The 14,460-nt window shown below is 42.2% G+C and overlaps 1 protein-coding gene and 2 long non-coding RNA genes across 9 annotated transcripts in view; 2 read left to right on the top strand and 1 right to left on the bottom strand.

The window, feature by feature from the left end:
- Cdc37l1 (cell division cycle 37 like 1) overlaps positions 1–4,555 on the bottom strand; it is a 63,264-nt gene extending 58,709 nt beyond the window's left edge. For 4 of the 7 annotated variants that reach the window (XR_004123545.1, XM_031390047.1, XM_031390043.1 and 1 more), the window contains exon 1: positions 4,223–4,554. Coding sequence is in view for 6 of the 7 variants with exons in the window: in XM_031390047.1 (XP_031245907.1) it covers positions 4,223–4,354 (132 nt within the window). In the remaining variant the exon portion in view is untranslated. Of the gene's footprint in view, positions 1–67; positions 176–4,222 lie in introns of those variants that run through there. The other 3 variants (XM_031390045.1, XM_031390046.1, XM_031390049.1) reach the window with 2 other exon arrangements.
- LOC116103708 lies at positions 3,895–4,860 on the top strand. Its single transcript, XR_004123546.1, has 2 exons — positions 3,895–4,037; positions 4,710–4,860. It is a non-coding gene; the product is annotated as an uncharacterized LOC116103708 (long non-coding RNA).
- A 560-nt stretch (positions 4,861–5,420) lies between these two features.
- On the top strand, positions 5,421–10,851 carry LOC116103709. The gene is made up of 2 exons (XR_004123547.1): positions 5,421–5,577; positions 10,261–10,851. It is a non-coding gene; the product is annotated as an uncharacterized LOC116103709 (long non-coding RNA).
- The last annotated feature ends 3,609 nt before the right edge of the window (positions 10,852–14,460 follow it).

The raw sequence follows: 14,460 nt of genomic DNA, 5'->3' as shown, positions 1-14,460 counted from the left end.
GCCCACAACAAACATCAGATGTGCAGGCTCCAGAATCCTTCCCCAGAAGAAGGAAAGCAAAACTTACATCCAGTTCATCAGTCATGGCTCTGCATCCTGAAAACCAGACCCTCAGAGCTTTAACCTGCAAGATCTTCCTGCAGTGACTACCCTTCACTTCAAAGCAACCATTTATTGGCTTCTAGTTTCTTTGTGCCATCACAATCTGTGATGATGTGAGAGTTCTTAATAAAAAATGCTACTTAAATGGTTATGTCACACAGGCACACCTTACCTCAATCCTAATCAGTGACAGTGAAATTGAGAAGTGCCAACTGGTGACTCTGCTCTACTCTACTCAGGAGAAACTACTTTTAATATTTTCATAACTACTCATGGAAATGCAATGGGTATTGAGTTTCTTATATTCTTTGTCTCAACAACAAAAGTGGAGGGCATTTATTTTAAGGTTCTCTTGGTTAAATGTACAACTTCTTAATTAATCTGTTCCAAAAACTGTATCATTATTCAAGCCTTTATAAATTTACATCTCAACTGTATAATATAACATAAATATAGTCCTACTTTTTGGTCTTCAATAGCCATTCTCTACTAGAGTGATCCTTTAAAAAGAGGGCAACAGTCATCCTCTTTCCTAGAGTCTATTATTACAAGCACATACTCCATAGTTCCAGTCAGTTTTACTTACTGGCTTATTCTTCCCACCCTCAGGGCCCTATTATCCCCTTTAATTGATAACACTCTGTCCTCTATCTGATTCCTGCCCAATCCCTAAGCCTTTTCTTATCCATCTTCTCCTAATCCAATGCTACATTGGTATTTTTAATATTAATATATACTTATTTTCTCCCTGATTCCAGGCTTTGTAAGGAGTTAGAATTTAATAACTGTTAGATGAATAAACTGATCTTTACTTCTTGAACAAACTGTTCTGACACAGTAGTAAATGTGAGTTTTCTAGCACATTTGAGATTTCTACTGGCTGTCTGTGGACACTTGCTCTCCTGTTTCCTTATTTAGTCCTTATTCAGGTTTCAAGCCCAGATATCACCATGTCTCTAAATAACAAGTAAAACATTTATTTTTACTTCTTGATACAATAGAAAAATGATGAGGTCGGAGAGTTGGCTCAATGGTTGAGATCATTTGTTACTCCTGTAGAGGACTTGGGCTCTGTTTCCAGCACCCATGTGGTGACTCCCAATCATCTGCAATTCCAGGACATCCAACGCCCCTTTTGACCTTGGCAGGCATCAGGAAATGGATACACACACACACACACACACACACACACACACACACACACACACGTGCACACAGCAAAACTCTCATACACATGAAATGATTTTTTAAAAGAAAAATTATCAGTGGTATTCCACACCTTTAATTCCAGCACTTGGGATGCAGAGGCAGGCAGATCTCTGTGAGTTACATCTACTCTACAGAGTAAGTTTCAGGATAGTTGGGCTACACAGAGAGAAACTTTTATCTCGGGGGGGGGGAGCCAGAAAAAAAGGAGAAAAATGAAGCTGTAAAACTTAATTTGTAAAAAACAAAGTTATACCAATAAAGGCAATTATTAAAAGTGGGTGCAGGATCTTGCCCTTTTATAATTATACAAAAGCAAATATTTCTCAAATCTAACCAACTACCAGAATTATTTATATTTAAATTATTCTCCTTAGACTATCCTATACCATTTGGCCATACTATCCAACATGCATGGAGATGGCTAAGTATACTATTGGGTCTTTAAGAAAAAGAAGCAACACAGGGAAGTGAGCCCATGTTAGGCACACATTCTCTGCATTCCTCGCTGCTGCATTCTGAGCCCATATCAAGTCTTATTTTAATCTATGATCATATAAAAGTTTGAGAGGACATAATTTTAGTAAACAAAAACTCTACAAAGAAACTATTATTGTTAAAGTCTACTGGAGCAATTTTACATCAAAAGTTCTCAAATAGCAGCCAGACAGGATCCCAGTACTGAGAGGGCCAAATGGACAAAGGCCCCACTCCTAACCAAGAAGCAGTTTGCAACTGGTGCCTGCTAGAAAGGGAAAAATCACTAAGTACCATCACCCACACTCCAGGGCTGGCAGTACTTAGCTGAGCAGTAGTTAGCCAACACAGAATGAACTCTATGGGGATTTTTGTGGACTTTTTGTTCCATTTTAGCATTTTAAATTATTTTTAAAATTGCATTTATTTAGTCTTACTAGTCTTTTGCTTGTTTATTTGGATTTCATTTGAGTAGTTTGTTTTAAGAGAGGGAGAACATAAAGTGGGGTGGGGAGGGGTGGGGGGATCTGGGAGGAGTTGGGAGAGTGGAAAACAAGATGCAAATATACTGTATGAAAATTTAATTAAGAAGAGATACAAGCGGGCTGGAGAGAAGGCACAGCGGTTAAGAGCACTGACTGCTCTTCCAGGGTCCTGAGTCAATTCCCAGCAACCACATGGTGGCTCACAGCCATCTGTAATGGGATCTGATGCCCTCTTCTGGTGTTATCTAAAGACAGCAACAGTGTATTTGTATACATAAAATAAATAACTCTTTAAAGAAAATACAAGCATCTTTTTTAAGTCCTCAGATTCTGGCTGGCCTTTTCACACATCACTTGTTGGTTATATTGAAATAGCTTTCTCTCTCATATTTGATAAAAATTAAGCCAGTAATTTAAGATAGATTTTTAAAAGCCTGTTGACTGATTAAACATTTTATTCTTTTTAAATATTCTAAACCCTAAATTTAAGTCCTAAAGCTAGCAAGACATATAAGTAGGTTTGTAATAATTATATGTTCTTAGAAGTAATGACTTTGTGAATTTTATCACCATTTAAAGGCCTTCTCATCCAAATAAAATTGTATAGTATTTCTCCAGATAGGCAGTGCAGAAGTCAGCTGGAAAGAACACAGGACAGGGAGCCATGAGTTCTAGTGGGGACCCTTGCCACTATCTAACTAGGTGACCCTGGGAGATCTCCTTTAATGAAGGCAGTAAAAGCCCCCCAACCGCCATCACCTAAACCAATGAATGGGTAAAATAGTTTTAAGATACTGGGTTTCCTGGGTTACTTCTTCCAGTTAATCACAGTGCACTGAAATTGACACGGGTTTCCCTTGCCTGTCCAAACTGACACCAGCAACTTTCCGTTTCCTCCCTCTGTTATACTAAGTATACAAAGATGACACTAGGGACCTGTAATTAGTAGGTGACTACTGACCCACCAACTCTCATTTGGCATTACTTTCTCTATGACTAGTTGGATGACCACAGTCTGTGGTTATGAAACAGCATACTGTGTGTGAGCCCAATCAACTCAGAAGGCTGGCATAATTGGCCCACATTTGCCGGCAAACAATTTAAACCAGTCATCTTTAAGAAAAATTGTTAAAACTTTGACCCATATTTTTGCAAAAACGCCTAGAGATCAGACATCTACACTCAATTTCATTGAAAAGATTAGTGTTTAGTCTATGCTTTTGAAACCTGGTTCAAAACACACCCAGGTAAGGAGAAGTCAGAAAGTGATGTACCTAGCGTAGCACCCCCGTAAAGCCATAAATGGCATATCACACTTGACAGTTTCTGAGGCAGCAAAGCTGGGTTGAAATACACATGTAGTATCAGAAACTTCGGGAAGAAGTCTGAAAGAAAAGCCAATTCTGTGTGTGGCTATATGCTTTCCACTGGAGACTGACGAGGAATGAAACTCTGAATACAGTAAGGTACCCAGTGACAGAGAGAAACGGAGGTGTGTGCCAGCGTCAAAGGCAAGGCTTACAGAATTTGCTGAGATGTCAGCGTGGGAAAGAGCACGTGAGATGTTTATGTCGGGACTCGGTGTACTATTCTAGAAGTACAATCACTCTCTGTTCCTATCAACTGTGCACAAAGTAGCCGGAGCTGGTAATAAAGGCTCGGATGAAAGCACGCAAAAGAGGACAAAGGGTCAATGTTATACAGCTCGAGCGGCCCCCAAAGCTCCACGCTGACAGCAGAGAGGAGGAGGAGGAACCTCTTGCAAAGGTGAGGGGCAACCAGCCCGGGTGAAGAGACAAGTGTGCGTGGACGTGGAGGTCGGGAATGCGTGCGTGGTCACCTCCCCTCTCGCGGAAGATGCTGCAAGAGCTGTGGCTTGGCATCAGGCTCCCCGCGGTGCCCGCAGACCTTTCCCATCCCCCGCCCCCCGGCAGAACGCAGGCCGCTCTTACCTGGGCGCCGCCGTCCGCTACCGGAGAGTAGTGGGAAGAAGAGGGGGACACGTCTAAGTCACTCTCCTCCTCGGTCTCCCCGCCAGTCCTCGGGAAGCTCCAGGGGCCCGGTGGCGGCCACGGCTGCTCCATGTCCCACTGGTCCGGGCCGGACAACCGCCACCGCCAACGGCCCTGGCGTGAGTGGAACCTGCTGGGCGGAGCCAGCCGCCCCGCCGGCCACGGTCGTTACCCAGAATCCCTCTGCCGCTGGCGAAGCCGATGCACCCCCGGAGCAGGCCTGGACTGAGCCGCCGGCGGACTGCGGAAGAAGAAGTAGCCGGCCGGGGCGTCATTTCCGGTGGGCGTGACCGGGCGTGGCCACCTCTGGACGAAGAGGCAAAGTCTGGCGCTGAAGTCCGGGGAAGCTAACTAGGGTTTCTGCGGGTTCGGGTCCGGGCGGTCAGAGGGTGTTCTGACTTGTCCCTCTTCTGTTTCAAAACTGCAGCTCCTTCGTGTGGAGCAGTCTCGGAGTCGAGGGGGACCGTTTTAGGAAGCAGAGCCAACTTTCCTTTAACTTCAAATTACCCGAGGCAAGACTGTTCTCCAAACCCCGGTACAGCAGAGGAGGACACTAAAAATAAAACTACTGGGGCAGGCACGTTTGTAAAGAATTGAGAGACGTAGTAGACGTTATCAGAGGGCTTTCTGTCTCTCGTATGTTTTAGAATCGTGAAGATCCTTGTGCTCGCTGTCCCTTTTCTTTTTTGAAACGAAATGACCCACCAATAGCCCGAGAACACATTTTAAGAGAAAAACACGAAGATTGGGGATGTACCCTGGCAGTAGAGTGCTCATCTAACACAGGCAAGGCCCTGATTTCAGTTTCTAGGACCAGGGAGGGAGAAAGAGAGACATCTAGGAACTAGGAAAGTCTAACTTCACAACCTGCATGTTTAACAATCAGGCTTGTTCACTACTCACAATCAGATAAGACAACAGAATACCAATCTCTCAACTTTTGATTGATTGGCAAACTGTGCCGCTAAAAGTATCAATGGATAAGCACACTAAAGGATAAAAAGTTTCTGCCTGCTTTAAGGCGTATTGCTTGGGACAGGTCTGGTGGTCTTTGGTCTATGACCAGATTTGCTCTATGACCTGAGGCAAAGTGGGCTGGGTGGCCTGGAGCTGCCCCCTCATAAAGGTGAAATGGTTCAGCTCCTACACACTTGGCTTGGAGCCCTCCACCCAGATGGTGGTATGGTTCAGCCTGCCAAGTTAGAAGGGAGGAGCTAGAGACTTCTTTTATAGCAATTGGACCTTTGAGCACTCTCTCTTATGGCTTGGAAGAGCCTTCCTGAAAGAAGCTCTGGGTAAGAGATAGGGATTCTCTCCTTGGACTTGTAAACCACAGAGAAGCAGCTGGGAGGATGCAGGTAAAACAGTATTTTAGGAAAGAGAGCTAAGGAGCACTCTTGGGTTTGGAGAAGCTGAAGAGAAAGGAAGACTAGCTCAGTAGAACAACACAAATAGAAAGAGATTTCTAAAGAGCTAGCAGGTTAGTTGTAAGATCAGGCTTTTAAAAAATCCTTTCCATGATACTATCTTCCCTTTGCATAATGAGCCCAGTAAGAGAATGAGTTGAAGGTAAAATGACCAGACTCTCAGTTTAGGGTCAATTCTACCCACATATGCCTCTTGCAGTCTTTGTTCTACAAAGACTTTGTTCTGCTTTAGCTGTTAGACTGTTTAAATTGGAATCTCCTTGTAGTGTTTGAAATACATTACTTAATTCATATGTACTTAATCCAATTGTAGGCCTCAGTTAATATCTCCCATTAATTTTTGAAAATCTTTAAGAGTTTGTGATTGGTCCCCTACAAGCTCTGTACCTTTTGTGGTCATGTATTAGTCAGGGTTTCTATTCCTGCACAACATCATGACCAAGAAGCAAGTTGGGGAGGAAAGGGTTTATTTGGCTTACTTTCACATTGCTGTTTATCACAAGGGAAGTCAGGACTGGAACTCAAGCAGGTCAGGAAGCAGGAGCTGATGAGAGGCCATGGAGGGATGTTCTTTACTGGCTTGCTTCTCCTGGCTTGCTCAGCCTGCTCTCTTATAGAACCCAAGACCTCCAGCCCAGGGATGGCACTACCCACAAGGAGCAATTGAGAAAATGCCCCACAGCTGGATCTCATGGAGGCACTTCCCCAACTGAAACTCCCTTCTCTGTGATAACTCCAGCCTGTGTCAAGTTGACACACAAAACCAGCCAGTACAGGTCAATTTTTTTTTGTTGTTGTTGTTGGCTGCTTTTATAACCCAAGTAACTAAGTGAATTTCTTATTATTTTTTTTTTTCTGGAGCAATCTGTAACCGCTAGCATGGCAGAGTTCCTTGTGTTACCTTAAACATAGTCTCTAAAACATCTTTGTCAGAATCAGCCAACAGAATGTCATCCATATAATGATAAATGATAGATTGAGAAAATTGCTTATGAATTATTTCTAATGATTATTGCACAAAATAATGACATAAAGTTGAACTATTTAACATTCCCTGTGGGAGCATCTTCCAGTAGTATCTCTTTAGTGGATGACTATTATTCAAAGTAGGTACTGAGAAAGCAAACCTTTCCCTATCTTTCCCATGCAAGGGCACTGAGAAAAAACAATCTTTCAAGTCAATTATTATTATAGGCTATGATTTTGGTAACAAAGATGGTAAAGGAAGTCCAGGCTGTAAAGGACCCATTGGTTGAATTATCTTATTAACTGCTCTTAAACCTGTTATCATCCTCTATTTTTATGATTTCTTTTTTTTCCAACAAACACAGGAGAATTCCATGGGCTGGTAGGCTCGTCTATATACTGATCCTCCAGCTGCTCTTGTACCAGTTGTTCAAGTGCCTGCAATTTTTCTTTTTTTAGGGTCACTGCTCTTGCCAAAGAGTCTGGTTTGATGATCATTTTAGGGGCAAGGCTGTTGGTATGTCCTCAGTGGCCCCTTTTATAAACTTGGAAACTCAATCCCTGTCACATCCTGTTTTTTGACCATGGGCACAGCTTGTGATTGTTCTCTATCACCTGGATTAATACCTTCCCCAGGATCTACCATATCACCCCTAATTTCTTCATTTGCTTTCCCTGGAATTGCAAGAATATTAATTTGAATACCTCATTATTGTAAATGATCCCTTCCCCATAAGTTTATGGGTGTGTCAGCCACGTAAGGTCTCAGCTTCCCTGTTTGCCCTTCTGGTCTGTCACAGATAATCCATTGAACATTTTGTCTTATTCCTGATGACTTACCAATTCCTATAAATTGTGTGTAAACCTTTTGAAGTGGCCAATCTGGATTCCAAGACTTTTGGGAAAGTATACTATCATCAGCTTCTGTATCCAACCTTCTATGTCAACACCATTCATGTGTATCATTAATTTGGGTCCTTGATCATTAACCATTGTTGGCCAGAACACAGGTTTTCCAGTCCTCCCAAAAGCTCTTGACCTTTCTACTGGAGCAGCCTTGCCCTTCATGTAAAGAAACAACAATTGGCCACTTCTATTATCCTCTGCATCAATTTGCATCTCCTTTTTCACATATCCCATAATTTTTTTCTTCCTTGCTACCCCCATCTACTATACCTGGATGCACAATAAATCCTTGAGAAGTTAATCCACTTCTTCCCAAGATTGTTCCCACTGTCCCAGAACATACACACCAGTGGTTAACTTGTAACATTCAACTTTTGGAGATAATGTAAGAGAGGTACCTGTAGCTAGATCCAAAGCTGCACTTCCTTCTGTAGCATGCCTAAGATCAGAAATACCTAATTTTGATTTTCTTGCCTGCTTGGTACCTCCTGACTGACCAAAGGAAAACAACTCGTAATATTTGCTGTGGGGCCTTCAGCTGACAGGCCCTTCAGTTCATCACCCAATGGCAAGAGGTTACCTCTCATGTATCTCAGACCAGCAGGCTGTTGACCAATGTTTGCCCTTTCCACAGTAGCTCAAATACACCAGAACCTGTTTGTTCTCTCCTACAATTACCAAATTCTCTAGTGTCAATGTTATTTTGAGTTCCAAATCTTTTAGCCTTACAATTTTTTGGGGGAGGGGGGGAATGACCAAATTCACCACAATTAAAACATCAAGCATTTTGATTTCTGATATTTCTAGTTATGGTTTGACCTATGATATTGACATTATACTCCTGGGAATCAGTACCAATTGTCTCCCTTATCCATTCGTTGGATATTGGGGCTCCTCATGCTTTCAATGGTCTGATTGCTCTCTTACATTCAGTGTTTACACTTTCAAATGCCAAAATTTCTATCAATGACTGTCTGGTTTCTGTGGGTTGCTGTCTATATTCAGGTGAGGGCAGGCACAAGATAAAGTGAGAGCCTGTGATTGGGCAGTAGAAAAGGAAAGTGGGCTGAGAATTTTAGAGATGGGACAGAGAGACAGAAAGGGAAGGAAGGGGAGGAGAGGAAGAGATAAGATGGAACCTATAGGCGAGGAAGAGGAGCCAGAACCACACAGTCCTGGGAACTGTAAGTATTGGGGATTTCTCAGATAGATAATTAAATAATAATTAGGGTGCATCTGCCCCATCTAGATGTGTAGCTTGTGTTTATATCAATTGAGTTTTGAGTTCATTCTGTATTTTGTGGGTTGAGAATCTGACTGATAAATTACAAGCCTCTAGAGTTTTGATTTTTACCAGGTTAACCACAGGGGATGGATGGCTGGGAATGTGAGCAGGATCTGCCACAAGAGAACCGTGAGATGGGCAGTCGAGGCAGTGAGATCATGGGAGCCAGAGAGTAGCTGGCGCTAGAGTGGGATGGTGCCTTTTTAAATATTTCCAGCTACAGGTTTCAGGGTCTGTCATGGCTCTGTTCACAGCTAAACTCAACCTCTGTAAGGATTCCGTGAAGGCTCCTCCAGAACCCTGGATTATAAATGAGCTGGATTTCCCCCCCAGGTTCTTCTACCAAATTTCAGGCTCTTAAAGCAGCAATGGGACATTGTTCACCTACACCCTCATCAGATTGGATTTGTCCTTATGAGTCAACATAATACCCTTCACAGAGCAGCCCCAGCAAAATACCATCCAACTAACTTTACAAAGAACCTTCAAGCTTCCACTCCACCTGGCAAAGAAAGCAGCTCTCTGTCAATGTAGACAGAGAGCCATGTCAACTGCTAAGATGTTCTCCCTGACTTCCTTCTCTTCTTGTTGACCTCTAATGTTAGAAGTCTTCAGATATTGTGGGGGTGGAGGGGACTTGTCAATTACTGTAGCTTTCAATAACGTCTGGGTATTGATATTTCCCAAGTTGGAATCTAAGCCTTGAACTTAAACCCCATGCTTCAGCCTCATACCGAGTACCTGCAGTTTGGACATCATCATTTAAATGTATCACGCACATTTAAAATTTGACATGTCCAAATGTGAGCCTTCTTTTAGAATTCAAACATTCCCTTCTTCCAAAAAAAGAAGGGGTTGTTCTAAGACTCAGAAAGCTATAAGATTCACAGGTACAGGCTCCCAAACATACAAAGATAGTAAGCACTCGAGAAAGCCATCCCCCTTAATTCTGCTTCTGATAGGTCAAATGTCATTCACCCAGAGAGCCCAGCCCAGCCACTGAGTCTAAGTTAGGTTCTTACTCCCTTTCTAACCTGTGACCCCCTCCCCATCTTACCACTTTGTATATATTTTTTTTCTTGCTGTTCACTGTACTATCTTTTCTGTTCTTATTTCTTCTCTCACTAGAATGTAAGCTCCACATGGTCACAAGTCACTTCTGAGCCACACCTGTATTGTTCAGATCTGTGACTGTTGAGTACATACACAGTGGATAAATGAATAGGAATGACAAAGGGTGGATGGAAACAGGATTAAATAAAGACCAAAGAGGGCAGGAGAGGGACATAAAGATATATATTGTCGACAGATGACTAGACTACTTTTCCATCGCTGTTAGAAAGTACCTGAACAACAGAAGCAACTGACAAGTGAAAGGGTTTATTTTGGTTCAGTTTCAGAGGCAGCAGACCATCATATTGAACCACCATGTGTTGGTGGTGCATGACACTGTGACTCCTCACATCTTGGCAAAACAGGAAGCAGATGGCTTGGACTGGAACCAGAGACACGCATAACCTTCAGAACCATCTCCCAAGGACCCACTTCTCTTAGCCAGGCTAGTTCACAGACTTCCAAAGCAGTGAAATCAACTGGTATTTCAGGTGTTGAAACACATGTGCCTGTCAGGGACATTTCATATTTAAAACCATTAATGATGAAGGGGTGACTGTGACAGATGAGAAGTCTCACTGTGAGCCACTGCTGACTTCACAGCATAAATGTTGTGTTTAGGCACAGTAATTTTTAAAATTATTATCCCTTCCTCCCCCCCTCCCCGTGTCTGTGTGTGTGTGTGTGTGTATGTGAAGATGTACAAGTGTGAAGGTCAAAGGTGAAATGAGTTCTTGCCTTCCACCTTTACAGAAGTGGATTCCATTGACTGAACTCAAGTTGCTAGGTTCATGTGGCAAGAGCTTAACCCACAGAGTCATCTCACTAGCCGTAAATACTTAAGAAACAATAAAACAAGTTTTGGAACTTCATCATACTCCTTTATATTTGTTACAGATTGACTTATGCTGTGATTTGCTACTAATCAGCAAGCTACTTTTTCTCAAAGAAGTGACTTCCCAACTGCAGAGGATATTGTAGCAGAATTTCCCCCCAATTAGTTTAAATAGTAATACAACAAGAAGCCTATGATTGGACAGGGAAAAGGGAGGCAGAGCTAAGAGTTTCAGAGAAAGAGAGACAAGGACAGAGAGGAGAAGGAAGGAAGATGGAGGAAGAACAGGACGATCCAGATTGCAGGTGGCTTTAAATAGCCACAGGTAGCTATGAATACCATATAAGGGATGGATAATTACAGGACAATTTGTCTTACCTAGGTGGGCAATTTATATCAATATCAATTGGCTCTGAAACTATTGTGTGGGCATCTTGTGAATTGAGAATTTATTGATATATAAATCTGACTGATTAATTCTAAGCTTCTAGAGTTTTGATTTACTAGGTTAAGAGGATTTGGGACCACTGACCACAGGGGCTGGATGCCTGAGAAGGTAGAAACAGCTCTTAGGCAGGCGAACCAGAGCTGGGAAGGCTGCTGCCAGGGGCTGGTCTAGAGGTGGCAAGACCACCGTGGCAGAGAGTAGCTGACCTTAGCACAGGATGGTAACGGATTTTCATAATATTCCCACAACAGGATATTGTACAAATTCCCAGCCATGGTGTGTGTTGTCATTGTTAGTGTTAAGATCGCAAATGCCAGGGAGTCCAGCTCAAGACAGAGCACAACACTAACCTGTCTCACAGATCACAATGCCAGGGAGTCCAGCTCAAGACAGAACATAACACTAATCTGCCTCACAAGTGCAAATGCAGCTCTAGAAAATAGATCTCATGTGTAGGCTCAGATCCCAGATGGCTTTAAGGTTGTTAAAAGCATTTTGGTTTTAAGTTGCTCTTTCCTTGGAAGCATTCCCAAAATTGGGGGGAAGGGCCAAGAGATCTGGACAACTGAGTATTCCTTTTTGTTGTTTGTTTGTTTGTTTGTTGAGACAAAGTCTCTTTTATAGCTCTGGGTGAAAACTATGTATTCTTAAGAAATATTCAAATTGCCAGGTTCTGCTTGGCCATTGAGATTACTGTTCTTTGTTTCAAAGCAGGGTTTCTCTATATATCCCTGGCTTTCCTAGAACTCTGTAGACCAGGCTAGCTTCAAACTCAGAGATCTGCCTGCCTCTCCCTCCCAAGTGCAGGAATTAAAGCTGTGTGCGGGAATTAAAGCTGTGTGCGGGAATTATACCATCTCCTGGCTTAAGACCACTAGTTTTTTGTAAATTTATTATCTTTTCTGATATTGTAATTGGTTTCCATCCTTCATTTTGTTGAAGGTTAAGATGAACTTCTAACTTTTCCCTTTTAATTAGAAACTTTTCTGAAAAATAAAGACTTACAACTTAACGATTCTGCTTTCTCATGAGCACTCTTAAGGGCACAAGGAAATATGAGTGAGGAGAGTTAAGTCTATATTTTTCAGAATAGCAAAAAATTGAGGCATAAATTTTGCTTTTGACTTATGCATGTGTGTGTATGTGTGTTTGTATGCACATGTGTATGCATGTGGTACTCTTCAGGTATCATACCTCCAGAGTCTTCCCTTTGCTTTCTGAAACAAGACCTCATTGGTCTGGAGCTTGCCAGTTCAGTGAGCCTAGTTGGCAGGGAACCATGGGGATCCTCTCATCTTTACCTTCCAGTGGTTGGGACTGTTAAGCACATGCTACTACACACTGTGGTGGCAGCTTTATATGGTTCTGGGATTGAACTCATATCCTCATGATTTTTGGCAAACACTTTACTGACTGAACTGTCTCTCCAACCTTCAAAATACATTTCAATGAGGGATAGATAAATGTGATGTTCACATATCCAAATATTTCATAAGGCTAAAAGTAATAAAACCTAGAATGTGCTGTCTATTTTTATGAGAGCACTGTTCTTACAGGGCAGGGCTGCATCCTCTTTCTAGGGGTTTCCTTCTGAAATAATTGCAAGATAGTAATTATACCCTATGGTGATTATCTTGTCTACATTTGCATTGAATATATAACCATATTTTTTTTATATGAGTCAGAGATTGATATGAAAGATTTCAGACTGATGCCACCAAGAGTCCCTTTAATGAGCTATTGTGAGGCAGGAGGTCCATGTAAACATGTGGTAGCGTTTCCATTTAAGCATCTTATAGATTGGAAAGTATATACATTTTAAACACAAATGTTGAGCTACAGAATCCCCATATCTCCATCACCCAAACTCAGTCATTGTGAGGATTTTGCTACACTTGCTTCCTGAAACATTTGAAAATAAAATCTAAGCATTATGTCATCTTACCACTATGCACATGTGATCAGTCTTTATTGACCCATACTGGGTGTGGGTGGCCCCATCCCAGGGACCACTGAGGAGGAACCTACAGTTTCACTCAGGCAAGGAGTCATAGTTCTGAGTTATATCTCCAGCCTTTCTCTTCTTAGCATCCCGAGTGTGGACACAGCAAAGTGAACAGTGACATCACTCTTCATGCAGCCGCATCTTGCCCACCATTGATGGGCCCTACCCTTAAACTCCGAGTCAAAAGAAACTGTTCCTGGACTTGCTTTTGGCAGGTACATGTTTGCACAGTAGCAAAACAGGTAACACAACACCTTAATATGGATTTCTAAATGAAGTCAATGTTTGCCCCACACAGACACAAAAGCTTCCATACCTACCACAATTAATCAACAGCTATCATATAATCTCCAAGAGTAATAAAAATCTCCTGCCATTCTCAAACACTGAGTTGGTTTGTTAAAGTCAAGGTATAAAAATGCCTCACCTATAATATTTGGTGATTGGTATTTTAAAGATCTGTACCAATTACTGCCAACTCCCTTCCTTTGTTCTAACAATGCCATTGACTTTTGGTTGCCATATAGAAGGCTCAACGTCATATATGTGACTGATAGAATGCCTTTTTTTGTGGTGCCTTTAGTGGGTTTCTCAGCTGGCTGTGTAGCTCATTGCTAGAGTACAAGGACTTGGGTCCTACCCCTGACACTGTAAAACAAAGCAAAACATAATGAAAACATGTCTATCCCCCACATCTCCTTTAAGAGCAGTTAAGTCTAGGGCAATATTGCACACCAAAACATTCTTTGATGATGGAAACAATCTCTGCACTGTCTGTGTGATAGTCACTAGCCATGCATGGCTACTGAGCACTAGGAATGTGACCTGACCAGAGCAAGTGAGGAGCTAGACTTTATTATGTATTTATGTTGCTTTAGCTAACTTAGTCATATGTAGCCACTATATTAGACAATGCAGCACCAGTATTCTGATTGAACTTAATGTCACTTTTTTTTTTCTCTAAATGCCTGCAGATACATCCTGTGAATCATACAGGTGGGCATGTACTACTACCATAGTGATGGAATTAGAGCTGTTCAGTGGGTCCATATAGATAGTAATAGCCTGATCCTTTTTGGAGAGTTCCCCAAAGGGTGCAATTTCAGTCATTTTAAAGATATGATGTATGAGCCGGGCGGTGGTGGCGCACGCCTTTAATCCCAGCACTTGGGAGGCAGAGGCAGGCGGATTTC

This window comes from Mastomys coucha, unplaced genomic scaffold, assembly GCF_008632895.1.
Source record: "Mastomys coucha isolate ucsf_1 unplaced genomic scaffold, UCSF_Mcou_1 pScaffold21, whole genome shotgun sequence".
Classification (NCBI taxonomy): Eukaryota; Metazoa; Chordata; class Mammalia; order Rodentia; family Muridae; genus Mastomys; species Mastomys coucha.
Note: the sequence above shows the minus strand (reverse complement) of the source record. Positions and strands in the feature narration are given on the sequence as shown.